Source organism: Malaclemys terrapin, chromosome 11, assembly GCF_027887155.1.
Source record: "Malaclemys terrapin pileata isolate rMalTer1 chromosome 11, rMalTer1.hap1, whole genome shotgun sequence".
Classification (NCBI taxonomy): Eukaryota; Metazoa; Chordata; order Testudines; family Emydidae; genus Malaclemys; species Malaclemys terrapin.
Genome location: NC_071515.1, coordinates 53,176,116 through 53,192,697, shown reverse-complemented (window position 1 = coordinate 53,192,697; position 16,582 = coordinate 53,176,116). Strand labels below are relative to the sequence as shown.

At 39.6% G+C, this 16,582-nt stretch overlaps 1 protein-coding gene across 19 annotated transcripts in view; it reads right to left on the bottom strand.

The window, feature by feature from the left end:
• NEB (nebulin) overlaps window positions 1–16,582 on the bottom strand; it is a 202,644-nt gene that overhangs the window by 28,139 nt on the left and 157,923 nt on the right. For 16 of the 19 annotated variants that reach the window (XM_054044614.1, XM_054044625.1, XM_054044624.1 and 13 more), the window contains 16 exons: window positions 15,919–16,023; window positions 15,720–15,830; window positions 14,673–14,783; window positions 13,247–13,348; window positions 12,986–13,090; window positions 11,722–11,820; window positions 7,862–7,972; window positions 7,307–7,411; window positions 6,468–6,572; window positions 5,951–6,055; window positions 4,923–5,033; window positions 4,394–4,504; window positions 3,194–3,307; window positions 2,951–3,055; window positions 2,475–2,579; window positions 281–385 (listed from right to left, as the gene is read on the bottom strand). In XM_054044614.1, the coding sequence (XP_053900589.1) occupies window positions 281–385; window positions 2,475–2,579; window positions 2,951–3,055; window positions 3,194–3,307; window positions 4,394–4,504; window positions 4,923–5,033; window positions 5,951–6,055; window positions 6,468–6,572; window positions 7,307–7,411; window positions 7,862–7,972; window positions 11,722–11,820; window positions 12,986–13,090; window positions 13,247–13,348; window positions 14,673–14,783; window positions 15,720–15,830; window positions 15,919–16,023 (1,710 nt within the window). The remainder of the gene's footprint in view (window positions 1–280; window positions 386–2,474; window positions 2,580–2,950; window positions 3,056–3,193; window positions 3,308–4,393; window positions 4,505–4,922; window positions 5,034–5,950; window positions 6,056–6,467; window positions 6,573–7,306; window positions 7,412–7,861; window positions 7,973–11,721; window positions 11,821–12,985; window positions 13,091–13,246; window positions 13,349–14,672; window positions 14,784–15,719; window positions 15,831–15,918; window positions 16,024–16,582) is intronic. The other 3 variants (XM_054044621.1, XM_054044620.1, XM_054044626.1) reach the window with 3 other exon arrangements.

The window sequence follows — 16,582 nt, the reverse complement described above, 5'->3', positions numbered from 1 at the left end:
AAAACAGAAAGTGAGTGAGAAGTTTGGGCAAGCAGCAACAGATATGAGAGGTAGTAAAAGTCAGCTAACTAAAATAAGTGTAAAATTAGTATGAAACACTAAAGACCTGATGCTGCAAATTTTCATGCACCTGCTTAATTTGAAGTATAAATAGCTCCACCGAAGTCAGTAAGGCTACACATGGACATAAGTGTATACAAGAAAAAGGTCTAAAAAGTTTTTTTAAAATATTAAAATTGATTATTTGAGTTAGCATTGAAAAGGTGTAAAATAAATATACCGAGCTGAAATTCTTTTGGTTTTCTTTAACACGCAGTATTTCTGGTGTATCTTGTACCACTGTAACTTTTCCTTTACTGTTCTTTACATCCCACTGGTACTGAAGCTATTAAAAAAAAGAAAAGAAAAATGTGGTTGGGATATCAACTCTAGTCGATAAGAGTTTACTCTTGTCTTTTTAAAAGCTTTCTTTTTTTTAAAGATAGAAAATAAAAGATTTGTCAAGGATATATTCTGAGGAGACATTTAAACATCGTCACATGTGGTGGGATTTTTTACAATCCATGAACGTAAAAGATACTCTCCCGGGTTGCAACTAATCAGAATAAAATTAGTAATATATTCTTAAAATAAAATAAAAAAGTTCTATAAAGGTGACTACTGAGAACTAGGAAAAAATCACACCATTGAAAAATAATGTCATCCACCAGGCTCAACGGGTGGGAAACTTAATAATACCAGCAGTGAGGTGGACAGCCCCAAGAAAAAGGAGGGCGTGAATGCTAGAGGAACGCAGGGGTGATCCGTCTTCCATGGGAGAGGGGTTCTCTTCCTTCTATTGGCCAACCAGCGGCAGCTGGGAGTTGATTGCTTTGCTCCCCGCCTCCGTTTTAAATTTAAATTTTTGTCCACGTCTTTAGGGCTATGGCCATGGTTCTCAGCCCAATCAGCACACAGCTGTGACCCATGTGACAGCCTCAGGGCCATACGGGTAGTATAGCTATATTGTGTGGATGCAGTCCACATAACACATAGAGAGCTGCATATGTGGCCACAAGGGTAAATAGGTTGAGAACCACTGAGGTATGACTACACTGTAGCTCAGAGTGAATGCCCCAACCCACATAGAGAGACTCAGGCTAAGAGGACTCAAGCTAGTGTGCTAAAAACAGCAGTGTGATCATTATGGGTCTGGCAGAGACTTGGGCTAGCCATCCGAGTTCAGACCCAGGGTGTTGGATGGGCTTAAGAGCCCAAGCTGCTGCCCAAACAGCATCCATACTGCTATTTTTAGCACACTAGATCAAGCCTGCTAGCATAAGTCTGCCTCCCTGGGCTGGGAGGCTTGCTCTCAGCTGCAGTGTAGACATACCCTGGGACTCTCTTGCTCCATTTAAGCAGCCCCACCTTCCTTCCTTGTATTTTGTAGTATAGGAACTGTGTTTTTTTAGGAGGCTGTGGGAAGGGCCTTCCTGACAATTTATGGGGCCCTATGCAGTATTATTAAACTGGTGCCCCTATGCCCAATGACAGCCCAGGCTTGCATGTGTATTTTAGATAAGGGTGGTCTTTTGAAGGATTTATTCAAAAAACTATACATCTGAAGATCCAAGCATTTAAGGCTAAAGATGAATACTCAGATTGTGCATCTAAAAATCTATGCAAGGATTTTTCAGAGATATGATTTTATAATCTTCAGCAACACACTAATGAAATATTTTTAAAGCAAATTTTAAACTAAGGTAATGTAGACTAACATGTTCGGAGTAAATATTACAGTAATGCACAACTGCTTTTGTCAGTAAATTCAGAAATTGAGGCCTTGTCTACACTGCCACTTTATAGCGCTGAAACTTTCTCGCTTAGGGGTGTGAAAATCACCCCCCTGAGTGATGTAAGTTTCAGTGCTGTAAAGTGGAAGTGTAGACAGTGCACCAGCACTGGGAGCCGCGCTGCCAGCGCTGCTAGCTACTCCCCTTGTGGAGGTGGTTTTACAGTGCTAGGCTCTCTCCCAGCACCGGTGCCGCAACTACACAGCAAGGTTATTTTGGGGGGGGGGTGTCACAGTATTGCCACCCTTACTTCTGCAGAGACTTCAGAGCTGGGTGGCCAGAGACTGGCGGCTGTTGGCCAGGCACCCAACTCTGAAGGCAGCACCCCGCCAGCACCAGCACAGAAGTAAGGGTAGCAGTACCGCAACCCCCCCTACAATAACCTTTCAACCTCCCCTCCCCCACAACTCCTTTTTGGGTCAGCACCCTACAATTACAATACTGTGAAATTTCAGATTTAAATAGCTGAAATCATGACATTTAAAATTTTTAAAATCCTATGACCGTGAAATTGAGCAAAATGGACTGTGAATTTGTAGAGTCATAAGGATAAGGGTCTTAAAACAGGACCAAGTTAATTAGATGGGAAATGGATGTTCTCTGTTGTATGACAATAAACAATGGCTTGGTATGTATACGTACAGTGCTAAAGTTCTTTTGGTTCTCACGGACTCTCAGCATATCGGGTGTGTCTATAACAGACAAGAAGTGTGACATGGTCCTTCCTGCATCTTCCTTATATTTTTTCTGTTAAATCAATGTTTAAAAAAAAATAGTTTTCTGTTAAAGATAATAAAAAATAGTATAGCATTATTTATTGCTGATTAATGCAAGTTTAAACAGTAGTGAGCAATTCAGTGGACGATACAAACACATAAAATAATCTTTATGCAGGATTTTTTTTTTAAATGTTGACTGACGTTAATGTCGGTCAGAGATGCTAGTCTGACAGCTCTTTGGTAGCATATGTCCAGTGTTCTCTCCTGAATTTTGTTACAGCTGGTTAGTTTAATTTGCTTTAAGACAAAATCTGCTCTGAATTAATATCTGTTAATGATCAAGTAAGGGAGAGACTCACTGAGAATGAACAACCACCACAACTCTTTAAATCTCATTACCTGGCTTGAAAGGTTCTTGACCTGCTGGGCATGAATGATCTCTGGAGTATCGATAACAGAGGTGTAATTGGCTTTATCCATTTCTGCCAAATGCTTATATTTAATCTGTTGGAAAACATTTCAGTTAGGGACCCTCAATCATATCTATGACCACGGTCTTCTCTCATCTACTCAGAAAATACTCTTCATAAGGTTTCTTTTTAAAAAGTCATCAGGTTTTATGTCTGCGCTATTCACACTGACCTGACTGGCAATGTCAGTGGCATTCTTTGCCCTCATATAGTCTGGTGTTTCCAAAGCCAGGTCTGTCAGACCTCTTCCTTTGATTTCAAGCTCCAGTGCTTTCTTGTACTCTTTCTATGGGTGAAGATAATAATTTGAAAAAATATATATATAAGTGGAATGGGATGGCGCTGGCAAGTTTAACTAGAGTCTCATTACAAAATAGCTCCATCATCTAGAAATGGCATATGACACTCATACACACAAAACCACAAAATTAAATTTAAATATATTGACTCATGACAGTTTATTTTCCATAAAAACTACGTAAATGCTCAGAACAGACAACACAATACAGCAGTAAATGGACAAATGTCATGAGCCAGGTTTATTTCAAGGTTGTGCTGACGGTGGCATCATAAACCTTGGAGCAAAGTCTCAGGGCAGAAATTCCCTAGGGGACCAGGTTGTGGAAAGTAGGGACCAGCCACTTGTGCTGGGAGGTGGGCAATTAGACGCTAGTGCTGTCTGAAAAATGTCTGATAACGGCTTCAGAACCTCTGGAATTAAATGTTGCCCCCCGATAGTAACTATGTGAAGCACAGTAGCAGAAACACTAGGGTGAATCTTCCCTGGGGTTCAAAGGATTTATTTGGTGCAAGTCAGTGTAATTTACACCAGAAACTTTGCTACATTTGGCCCATTATCAGTTGTAATATAAATTATGGTAATAAAATAAACTTTAACTGCACAAATTTGCTGCAGCATCAATACAAATATATTACCTATTCAAATATCCCCTTTGCCAGTTATCAGGTACATTTAATTTGAAGTATTACATTGACATACCATAATAATGATAATAATAATAATAATTTGCACTTGGAAGTCTCCTTTTATCCAATGGTGGTGAAGCCTTTAGAAACATGAGTTAACTTAGCTACTCCTGTGAGCGTGGTTACTGTGAAATACCTCTATTACAGATATGCAGTGTAGCTAAAGTGATTTGCACAAGTTCAGACAGAAAGTCAGTTGCAGAGTCATGAATAGTGCCCAACAAGTGCTGGCTCCCATTCTCCAGCTCACTGGAACACTCTTCCCTTCCCCAAAGGCCATGTCTAGCAACATTTGTCATTCTGTGTTAACGTCACCTTGTGCATTAATGATGTGGAATGGTTCTAGTTCCAGTCAGGCCTTATTCCAGCTAGCTATTTGACTTACCTCATTTAGGATATGAGTTGCATTCTTTGCTCTTAACATGTCTGGAGTCTCCTCCAAGAGTGTCATACCTTTACCTCTGACACCTTCCTCTAGATCCCTCCTGTATTCTTTCTATAGGAAGAAAAAAAGAAGGGGAAACTGCAGAAATAGACTAGACATCGTTCCGCTACTCTGATGTAAAGAAAAAATGAGACTGAGTAAGGTTTTTGTTTGTTTGTTTTGTTTTAAGTAACAAAGAATATTGTTTGGAGTTATACACTCTCTAAAGACAGAGATCAGAACTCATTCTAAACTCTTAAGGATGCACACACACACACACGAACAATTATGCTGATGTAAAGGAACACAATAAATGTGAATACAGTTAACAATTAGTGGAATTAACATATGTAACAAATTACATCATGGTACAAAGACATCTGAAAATATGCTTAACATACATGGGTAAGCAGTGAGGGAATATACTGGTGAGGTTAATTAGTGGAATTATTTGGCTCAATAGAGGAAGTAAATGCAGAGTAGCTGCTACCTCGCTTGCTATTTTGGTTGCATATTTGACATGTAAGAAAGATGGTGTAATCTCCAGGCCAGCAAGGTTTCTGCCTTTAATGGACTCTTCATAGTCCTTCTTATATTCTTTCTAATATGAGTAGGAAGAAGGAGAAAAAAGCAAATAAAGCAAATATTTATTACTTTTTTCATATCGCTTCAAAATAAATGCACCAGGACAAAAGAGCAACTTCTAATTATCTCCATTGATTTCACAGTGTCACCATCTCCAGGAAGGTAACTGTGGGCATAACCCTGCTCCCACTGATGTCTATGAAACAGCTCTCATTGGCTTCAATGGAAGCTGGAGCTGACCCTATATCAGAAATGTTTCTAATTGTCTGTATGTGGCAAGAAGTTCAAACAATCCATGGAAGCACCCAAACAGCATGACAGACCACCTTATACAAGTGTGTTTCAACATGTATAAGTTTCTCAATGTGACAAAACAAGATCAAAACTTAAAGCTGATAAGAAATAACTACTTGAAAGGATAGAATGACAGGCCAATGAAAAATACTGTGATAGAGACAAACAGCAATTAAACAGAGTTGCTGAAAAATATAGGTGTCCAATAAGAATGATATCCTGAGCACTTACATTTACAGTTTGAAAAATCTTCCCAAGACTGTGATAACTCATGTAATCCATTCTGCTGCAAGACCTTCAGTAAAATGGTAATCTCACACTGTATTTCTCCCATAGATTCAAAGCTATTGGTCAAGTATGGGCTACTTTATTACAGTTTGTTGATGTAAGTAGAGTGTCAAAGGTACATCCTTTATAGTTACACACTGAAATCCCTTGAATTAATGAAGTATGATTCCATTGGTAATGCAGGTATACTGGAACTTACATTACAATGTAACTATAGTTTACAGGGCACAACACAATTCAAAGTTTACCCCCAACCATTTTCAGTTCACTGTGAAAACGTAACAATGAAACAGCTCTATACAGAGGTTTCCTAAATCTAACTCTACTGAGTTCACTGATGAAGCATCTTACCTCACTCTGCATGTGCTGAGATTCCTTAGCAGTGATATATGTTGGAGTTTCAAAGTCCAGCATGGCTTTTCCTTTTTCCTTTTCATACTTCTCCTTGTATTTCACCTGACAACAGGAGACCCAAGTTAGGCTCCAAATTACCAGAGAAGCAGCTGCTATACCAGCTCATGGACCTATAGGTTTCTGTTTCGTTCAGTCAATAGACTTCCATTAGAAAATGAACTGCAGTCTCTGGCTCTCTCACTGAAATGCTCCTATTTGCTGCCATCACAGGTTAAAGACATGGAAGGAACAGACTTGCTATTGTGTCAAAAACATGCATACATATAGTGAGTGTTCAATAGGAATAGATGAGCAAATGTTTCTACCTGACTTCTGTGTTCCTGCTTTTATAGTTTGCATAAAGCAGGTTGACACTGGGCTCATTCTGTATCAGAGAGAGCCCTCTAGGGGTAATTGCAGTGACTATTTGACATTGAAAGTAAATGGATGAATGAGAAACACTTGACCAACTTACTTGACTCTGTAGTTCTGTAGCCTCCTTTAGATGAAGCTGTTCAAGGTTATCTGGCACCACATGGTAGTGACCCTTACTCGTCTCATATTGCTTCTTGTACTGGTACTGAAGGGAAGGCATCAAGTACCACCTCAATAAAAACCTGATCAGGTCTACTTCCTAGGCCCAACTAATGCAAACACTTCAATGGCACATCAAATAGCAATTAGAAATCTAACAACACGAGGGAGGTGGGGGGAAAGCAACCCCCAAATAGATTTATTTCTAAAGATTTGGGATGGACAGTTGTCCTTTCTGATAATCTCAAAATGGATCAAGATTTTATTTTACACCAGGAAAAGAAAAGAAATAGGGTTATGTCATGTAATAATGACTTCATTCTGAAGTGCTATATTAGACAGAGTCATCATTATGTGATACTACAGCAGGATGATATTAAACACAAAAATCCCATTAAAAACAGTAAAAAGAGAAAGTCACAAATAATAATAAATAGGAAAGAATTGCCAAAAAAAGGAGGACAAAATGGAAAAGAAACCTGGTATTTGTTAGTGAGATATGATCAGTCAAAAATGTAAAAAATGACTACAGTTAAAAAATGGTTAGAGGTTTTAAAATAATAGCAGTTCTACATGTATAGATTTCAGTGTCCAAAGGCTGGATGTATTAATTTTGCTAGTTGGCTAGGTAAAAATCATTAGGTAGGAGAGGAAGAGATCACTACCAGGTGATGTCCTCGGAACAGTAAAGGAGGGAGCTGTTATAGAAATTGTTAGCAGAGGTCAATACAGAATGGGAATAGAAAATCAAATAGATCTCAGGTTAGTTAATGAGCTTACAGCACTGGCGAGTTGACTTGTACCCAGGACATGGTTCATTATCAGCGATTCTGACATGTCTGTCACAGGCTTGTGAAGTTTCTTTAGATCTGCCTTATATTTAACCTACAGGAATGAAATATCAAACAACATCAGGAAAGAAGACGGCAAATAAAGCTTTTAACATATAATGTATTAGGCTTGGTCTACACTACCCCCCCTAATTCGAACTAAGGTACGCAACTTCAGCTACGTGAATAACGTAGCTGAAGTCGAAGTACCTTAGTTCGAACTTACCTTGGTCCACACGCGGCAGGCAGGCTCCCCCGTCGACTCCGCAGTACTCCTCTCGCCGAGCTGGAGTACCGCAGTCGACGGCAAGCACTTCCGGGTTCGACTTATCGCGTCCAGACTAGACGCGATAAGTCGAACCCAGAACTTCGATTTCCAGCCGTCGAACTAGCTGGTAAGTGTAGCCAAGGCCTTAGTAACACAAAGTAGGACTCTGCTAGTCAAAGCCAAAATTTTAACACCCCCCGCCTGGAAAATGCAAAAGATTGTAATGAGTAGGCATACCTCACTAGCAATGTTGTGAGCATCTTTCAAGGTCTTGTAGATCTTGGCCTCCTTCAAGTCATACTTCGGTCTCTTACCCTTCTCCTTGTCAAACTTCGCTTTATACTTCAACTAATGGAAAACAACAAAGCATTTCCATTATTCCTGAACATTAGCCTGTCTTGGGCCAGAGACTGAAGAAGCTCACATTCACAAAGAGTCTGATGGCAAACAGAGGATCAAAAAATGCAATAATTTTAAGACATCCATTGGAATAAAAGATCTTTTAGAGATCACCTGATATGGGAAAGAAAATGCACATTCTGTTTTTACAAGACACCATTCATAGCTTTCATTCAATGCACAGGTTTTAGCTCCTCACATGCAGATAAGGCTGGTAAATTGAAAAAGATTTTTTTTTGAAAGTTGACAAAAAATAGCTAAATAAGATAGGCCAATGTTCATATCAGTGGGAGTTGTGCAGGCATGTATGACTGCAGAATCCAACCCAAAGGGACCAACTGGCAATTGTACAAAGAGTGGTTAGAGAAGCTTAATATGGGTATCTTAGAGAAGAGGGAGATTTGAAAACTACCTAACTACTCAAGAGGTAGTAGCATAAACGAAGCAGCAGAAATATTTTCAGGTGCATAATGAAGATACTACAATTTATCTTAATCAAAAAGAGGCGATACGTACCAAAAGGGAGAGTGGTCATATCTTCAGAAAGGGTAAATTTAAACTAATCATTAGGAACTGGGGTGCACAACAGGCTAAGCAAGATCCCTAGACCCACTCTGAATTAAGGTGGAGGCTCAGGTTAAACCATAACCATGAACATCAATGCAAGTCCATGAAAGTTCAACAGACATAAGATGAAATCCTGGCCCTGTTGAAATCAATGGGAATTTTGCCACTGACTTTAATGGGACGAAGATTTCACACATGGTGATCTGCTCTCTCTCACTGGCTCTAGGTTTACATGCAGGTGACTATTTCCTGTGGACCTACAGGGGATGACCACTGTTCCCAATGTCTACAAATACACAGGACAGGGACCCTTGCACTCCAATTAGGGACACGTTTTGAACAGGAAAGTCATTTTGCCATTGGGGGTTGCTGAGGTACTTTCAGCAGAGATCTTAAAGTGTACATGAGATCTTGCAGTTAGGACCACATACTGATCCCACTGAAGTCGAAACTCCAACTAGTTGGCTCTCAAGAGTTTAGGGTTCAATTCTGGCTTTTACAATCAGAGCCCACATTGTAGATGTGGGTGGGTGAGAGTCGGTGGGTGTGTGGCCATTCTAACTCAGCTGCAGCCAGCAGAGATATTCTATGTGCTGCCCCTTGCTGAGCCACAGGTGGGTATGGAAAGGGGGTGAGGCAATGACACCTCCTTTCCCTCACCCACAGACACATCCTGCGCGAGGGTAAGAGACTGTGGCAGGTGAGGAAGGGACAGGAGGCCCTTTCCAGCACGAGCCATCAATAATTATCCAGTAAAAATATATCCACAAGTGCTATTTATACAAATAACCAAATGAAACAAGTCATCTACAGAAGAGCTGACGGACACAGCTGATGAAAGGACTGGATCATGCTGGGAATTATACCTATGCTTTAAACACGTTTACAGAAATAGTAGCATACAGTTCCATATTAGTAAAAGCAAAAGATGCTTCAATGCATAGATAAATCACATTCCACTTATTCTTGGCTTTTACATTCTTTAGCATATTTTATCCATACAGTCTCATGCTCTACACCAGCTCTATACTTGCTGTAAGAAAACAAAGAACATCAATATTTTTTGCCATTCAAGAGCAACGCTTAGTGTCTGATTCTGATATCACAATGGTGTAAATGCACTAAAGTCCATGGAGACACACTGGTGTAATAATCAGAATCAGGCCCACATGTCAAAGTAGAGTAGTTTACATTTGCTGAACTCATAAGAAAAGAAATGATCACAGAAGGGGGAAACTAAACATAGCTCCAAATTAAAAATAATTACAACAGACACACAGAGAAAACAAAAAAGGGTGAATGGTTAGAGAACGTAATGGGTACATGTCTTGGTAAAAGTAGGATAACAAGATGGGTGAGATGCTGCTTCTCTAATAGGAAATGCCCAGAAAAGTAAACATGACAAAGAAGACAACAATGGAGACATGCCACATCAATTTCAAGACTCAACGAACTCTGTTTCTTTCAAGATGAAAATCAAGCCAGCTAAAAAAAAGTTACTCAAAGACCAAGGGAAGGTCTGGTCATACTTAAAAACAGAATTGAAGCTAAAACACATAAAAAGGAGCGCTGTTCATTACTGATGAGTTATGTTGCTTTTCTTCTTTTCCTTGTAAAGTCTGCTTTTATGGAGCAAGTGTGCGCTTAATAGGCACCCAGCTCCAAGGAAAGATTCTTATTACTTGACAAATATAGTAGGTGATGTTTAGACATGCTGCAGTTGCATGCAGTAATCACATGTAGACATGGAAAAACAGCAAAACCCCTTTTTTCCCCTTTGGAAATATTTGAGCAAAATAGGCTGTGGAATCTGTGCACTGCCAGTTCACACCCTGTGACACAGCCATAATACCCATGATTTCTGAGGTGGGAAGGAGTATTAGAAAATATGTGCCCTGAAATAATTGTAATCAGAATTTATTTTGCCAGAGGTTTGGGGCCAAATTTACAGAAACATACTGGCTGCATTGTACCACTCTGACACTATGAAGCTAAGTGAATGAGTGAACCTCATCCTGTCATGTTGAAAATGACATAAATCATCATCACATCCACTGTGTGTTGAAAATGACATACAGCATCATCGCATTCCTGACAATATTTTGGCTGATGTAAATTGGCACAATTCCATTGACTTCCTATGACCCTGATCCTCAGGTGTGGCCAACAACAGGTCTGCGGTATAGATCCTGGGGCCAGCAACTGAATTATCTCTCTTGATTTCCAATGAAATAACAAGAGCACATTACAGGGATTCACATAAACCCTCTTCTGACCAGATCAGTGCAGAAGGAAACAATCTGACCTCAATGAATGATCTGTAGCATAGCAGAGGATCTCATTGACTGAGTCAGAGCACATGGGAGCAGGTATCAGGGTTTCCGATTGTTTTTCTGATTACTGTAAAAACAGTAAAGGAATGTCTTTTTACAAATCCCCATTAAGGCAATGGACTCCACATTGTTTTCATTGGCCATTATGCCTAGGTAGAAGAGTGTGTACAAACTGCTGAGCGACCTAAAGTAACACAAATACATGCTGCAAAATCTAAATGCACGAGGGATTAAGACTTCTTTGCTTTTGCAGTTCAGTATCAGATCCTTAACTCCATCTCAGTGTGATTTTGTATCTTTCAGTTTAAGCACTGTCATCTAACGGCACATATTTTCCCATTTCCTATGTTGTCTTTAAGAGAGCAAGACCCCACCAAATTCAGCTTATATAGCTGCATTTTTTTCAATTTAAATCCTAAGAGCAGAATTCCAGCCTTGGCTGTGTGTTTTGGAGACATCCATTAAAATCACTGGAAGCTGCACCAAGGGCAAGGGTAGAATTTGGCTTCAAGTTCTACCCACTGTAAATTGGTTTAGTCAAATTCCCCACTCACAGAGTTCCCATGCACAGTCTTTGCACTGGAAAAAAAGAGGTGTTGGCCAAATGGTCAGCTTCACAAATTTTTGGTGCATTCCACACTTTTGACACAAAGACTGCAGAAAAAATAGTGCAACTGGTGCATTATTGGTACAATTCAGGCTGATTGTCTTGTGCTAGGAATGACACAGGTCATATACAACATAGAAGAAGGTACAGAAAAGTGACATTCCCTTTTGTGTCACTTAAATCCATCTTACATGACTACTTAGGACATTAGCTTTCTTAAAGTGTCTCATCATTGGTGTATCATAAGATGCTGCTCCATGCCCTCTCATGTGTCCTTTGAGGTATTCCACCTATAATGCGTAGCAAGATAGCAAGATCAGAACAGCAGACCATCACAGGGATCAAGCATAAAGTTGTGTGAGAGAACCAAGTGGTGGTGAGGTCCTGGTTGAAAAATTCCCACAGGAAACAGCAAGAGTAAGATCCACACTAACTGATGTTCCAGATTATTTTACAGATAAAGGAAGTTTATACTAACATGATGTATTCACTTAAAAATAAAAGGTAATGAATTATTTGAAAGACATACATTAAAATAATTCCTTATCTTGAATAGTCAAATGGAAAGGATATTAGAAATCTCTAATGTAAAATAATAGCTTGCACTTGTATAAATAGTGATTACAACCTGATCATTACAAAGTACTTCACAAAGGTGGGTAAACAGTATTATCATCCCCATTTTACAGATGGGATGAAGTGAAGCACAAAGAGCGAGTTTTCAAAAATGACCTCTAATTTTGGGTGCCCAATTTTAGACTTGTCTTCAGCATTCAGGGATTATTTTCCAAATTCTAATACCAACAGAGCAACTCAGATGTTTGTCATTTATTTCTACATGGTAGGTTTCCCTGAAGATACACTTCCTCTTGTGTAAAGTTCTTTATGCTGAACATTTCAGAGGGACTACAAGTGACATATTCTTAATATGATGGAGACATAAGAAATTTGTGTCAAGAAAAGTGAAGAATGCAGAAAAGAGGACAGACAAAGAAACCACAAAAGAAGCAAGGCCCAACCTCCCCGCTCCCAAAAACCATCTCTCAAGGGCTCAGTTCTGCTCCCATTGAAGTCAGCTGAGCTTTAGCCATTGGGCATGATTCTCCACCATCTTGCAAAACTCTTGTATGCTCACTTTGCACAGATGTGAATGACTACAATGCAAGGGAAGAGTGACTTAAGACCCACTTACATCACTGAAAGCTATATCAGTCCCATTATACACAGAATACCCCTTAGACAAACATTTGCTGCTTCTTTAATAAAGCACACAAACTCTGCCCAATGAGTTACTTTTTTCAAATTAAGTTACCATACTCCCCTTAAAATTATCTAGAATTATTTCCATCTTCAATTCTGAAGTGGTTGAAAAAGTCTACTGACTTCTGTCCCAGAAGTATCTGAACTCATGCCATTATTCACACTGCTCCAAAATTTGCAAACATTTATTATTACCTGACTAGTAAGCTTGGACACCTCCTTAGCAAGTTCCATATCTGGACGTCCCAGCATGCTTACACCAAGGCAAGCCTCTCCTCGAGCCTTGGCTTTGTATTGAATCTATTGAAGACAAATCAATCAGTACAGAAAAATGTTTAGCTTTTAATGATAAAATGCAAACACCTCCACATGTTGTTCTAATAATTTATATTGATACAGTTTGCTATAGGAAAAATACTGCTATGGAGGTACACAGGAGATTTACAAAATACTCACATCACTGATTAACTTGGCAGCTTGGGTTGCTTTCTTAATATCTGGTCGATCTGCTATAGATGTGTAATGGAGCTGTGACTTAGCATCTTTTTTGTATTGAACCTAATCAATGAAAACAAACACAGAGGAAAGTGGATTACTCTAGTGTTTACTGATAGAATCATAGAAACATAGAATATCAGGGTTGGAAGGGACCTCAGGAGGTCATCTAGTCCAACCCCCTGCTCAAAGCAGGACCAATTCCCAACTAAATCATCCAGGCCAGGGCTTTGTCAAGCCTGACTTTAAAAACCTCTAAGGAAGAAGCTTCCACTACCTCCCTAGGTAACCCATTCCAGTGCTTCACCACGCTCCTATTGAAAAAGTTTTTCCTAATATCCAAGCTAAACCTCCCCCACTGCAACTTGAGACCATTACTCCTTGTTCTGTCATCTGGTACCACTGAGAACAGTCTAGATCCATCCTCTTTGGGTTTTTTTTTCACATAGTTGAAAGCAGCTATCAAATCCCCCCTCATTCTTCTCTTCTGCAGACTAAACAATCCCAGTTCCCTCGGCCTCTCCTCCTAAGTCATGTGCTCCAGCCCCCTAATCATTTTTGTTGCCCTCCACTGGACTCTTTCCAATTTTTCCACATCCTTCTTGTAGTGTGGAGTCCAAAACTGGACACAGTACTCCAGATGAGGCCTCACCAATGTTGAATAGAGGAAAATGATCACGTCCCTTGATCTACTGACAATGCCCCTACTTATACAGCCCAAAATGCCATTAGCCTTCTTGGCAACAAGGGCACACCGTTGACTCATATCCAGCTTCTCGTCCACTGTAACCCTAGGTCCTTTTCTGCAGAACTGCTGCCTAGCCACTTGGTCCCTAGTCTGTAGCAGTGCATGGGATTCTTCTGTCCTAAGTGCAGGACTCTGCACTTGTCCTTGTTGAACCTCATCAGATTTCTTTGGTCCAATCCTCTAATTTGTCTAGGTCCCTCTGTATCCTATTCCTACTCTCCAGTGTATCTACCACTCCTCCCAGTTTAGTGTCATCTAGCCACTGAGAACCCAGTATTGCTGTGAAAGTCAGTTGGAGTTTTGCCACTGATTTCACTGAGAACAGATCTTTGGGAGCAGCTTTTGTAAGTCATTTTCAAATGAAGTAATAAATATCAGGCAATTTTAACTGTATATGAAAAAAATGAAAGAAAACATTATTGTGGAGTCACTTATTTGCGAGCAAACTATTTTAATTCCCAATCACATTGTCCAGAGATAGCCTTTATTTCTCTAGGTGAAATTCTCTGCCTACACATAATTTCATGCATATTTCCCTTGCAAAATGGAGACCAATTTGATTTTTCTGATTTGAGAATTACTCTAATTGAAAATGGTCATATGGGCTGTTTGCTTGATGTAAATGCAGGACAAACTTACAATACTCTGTTTCTTAGCAACTTCCATGGCATGTTTCACCTCAGGAGGCTCCAGCATGATGGAATAGTTGGACTTGCCTTTCTCTTTCACAAACTTCTTTTTATAGTTTGTCTGTGTGGAGCAAAAAGGTTTTGTATTATATGTCACTCATTAGTCCCACAAGGAGCTGTGTTCTTATGACACTCACAATAACGCCTCACAGAAGCCAACTGAGCTAGCCAGAGATATCACTTACTTCTTCTAAACATGCATCAGCAGAAACAAGGAAACCTGGTTCCCTGCAGTGTTTAGAAATATCCATACACATCCCGCTGAACCCCTCTGCAGCATTTGATACCTCCAATCACCAAATATCCCTATCCCACCTCTAGGAAACTGAAGGGCTGACTGGAAATGCCCTGAAATGGTTCCAGTCCTTCCTGTCTAATCAAAGGCTTCTGTGGTAGCGTCTTCCAACACTCCATCCTTTCATGGGAATGGTAGGAGGTTAACAGATGCCGGTGAATATGCACCTGTAACAGGCCATAACCTGCCCATTACAGTTTACAGTCTCAACAGCAGTTCTCCAATCCAGCCTGAAGACAATGTGTTAGAGCTGGAAATGGAAATAAGACTGATAGCAGGAAGATGTCTCTTGAAATATTTTAAAAGATATTAACCCAACCAAAGGGACATTGTTTATTGCCACCAACAAAATCTTTACCACTTAGAAAAAGCGAGGATCCAGAGTGCCTGCTAATGCATAATACTTTGGAAGCAGCTTTCAGCGTCAAAGGTTACCTAAAGCATGTCTGAGGGGATCCCTCACAGTTAATAACTATGAGATGTGATGTTTTGGGCCCTGATGCAGCAAAGCATTTAAGCATATGCTTAACTTTAAGGTCGTGAGCAGTTCTATTGATTTCAAATGTCTCACTAGACAGAAATTAGAAAATGCATATGGAGGAATGTAAAAAAAATGCTTCATATGATCAAATAAATACTGTGAATGTAGCAATAGCAAAATTCTACATGAGCAATAAATGTTGCACTATACTTGTCACGCACCTCACTGACATTCTTGGTCACCTCTTTGACACGAACAGTGTCCTGTGTCTCAGGCAGGGTTGTATAAGAACCATGCGGAAGCTGCCTCTTACTTTGCTCTTTGTATTTGTTCTGAATGCATAGAGAAAAAAATAGTTGAAAGAAATATATGGTATAAGAAGGAACTATTTATGAAGACAAACAATATTGCATGTGGTACCTCAGATACAAGAGAGCTGACACACTTAGAGAGAAGGATCTGAGGTGTGTCTGGGACAGCAAGGCATGTTCCCCTAGCCTTGTTATGCTTCTCTTTGTATTTTACCTGGAGGATAGAAAAGATGTTATTTTACGCAATTTATTTGTCTTATGCTGACTTTAAAAATAGGCTTCAAATATACTCATCTTACTGTATATGGAAGAGCCTTGCAAACCCATTGATGTGAGTAAGGGTTTTCAGGATTAGGCCCATAGTTTGATTTGTTTGTCAACTTTTTGTCAACTGTTTGTCCAACCTATATATTCCTACACATCTCACTAGAGCTTAAACTCAGATCTGGTTACTGTATTGCCAACATTTATTCTACAGGCATGGTACTATGCCCAAATGAAAGCAGCAGCTTTGGTTTTAAGTATGTACGCATAATACATGCATTTCAATGTATGGAGTTTAAACCTTTGTCAAAACCAGAATAATTTATTTACCATAAAAGTTGGGTATTTGGATAAAAAGGGCCACATATCTGAACTGCCTCTAGTTTATGTTTGCAAATCAACCAGACCAAACCAATGAGGTTTGCAAGACCAAAACCATCCCAGATTTTGTCAATTTGATAATAAAATGAACAAACAAGCCTAAATAATGAAATATGAAATTCTGAGCA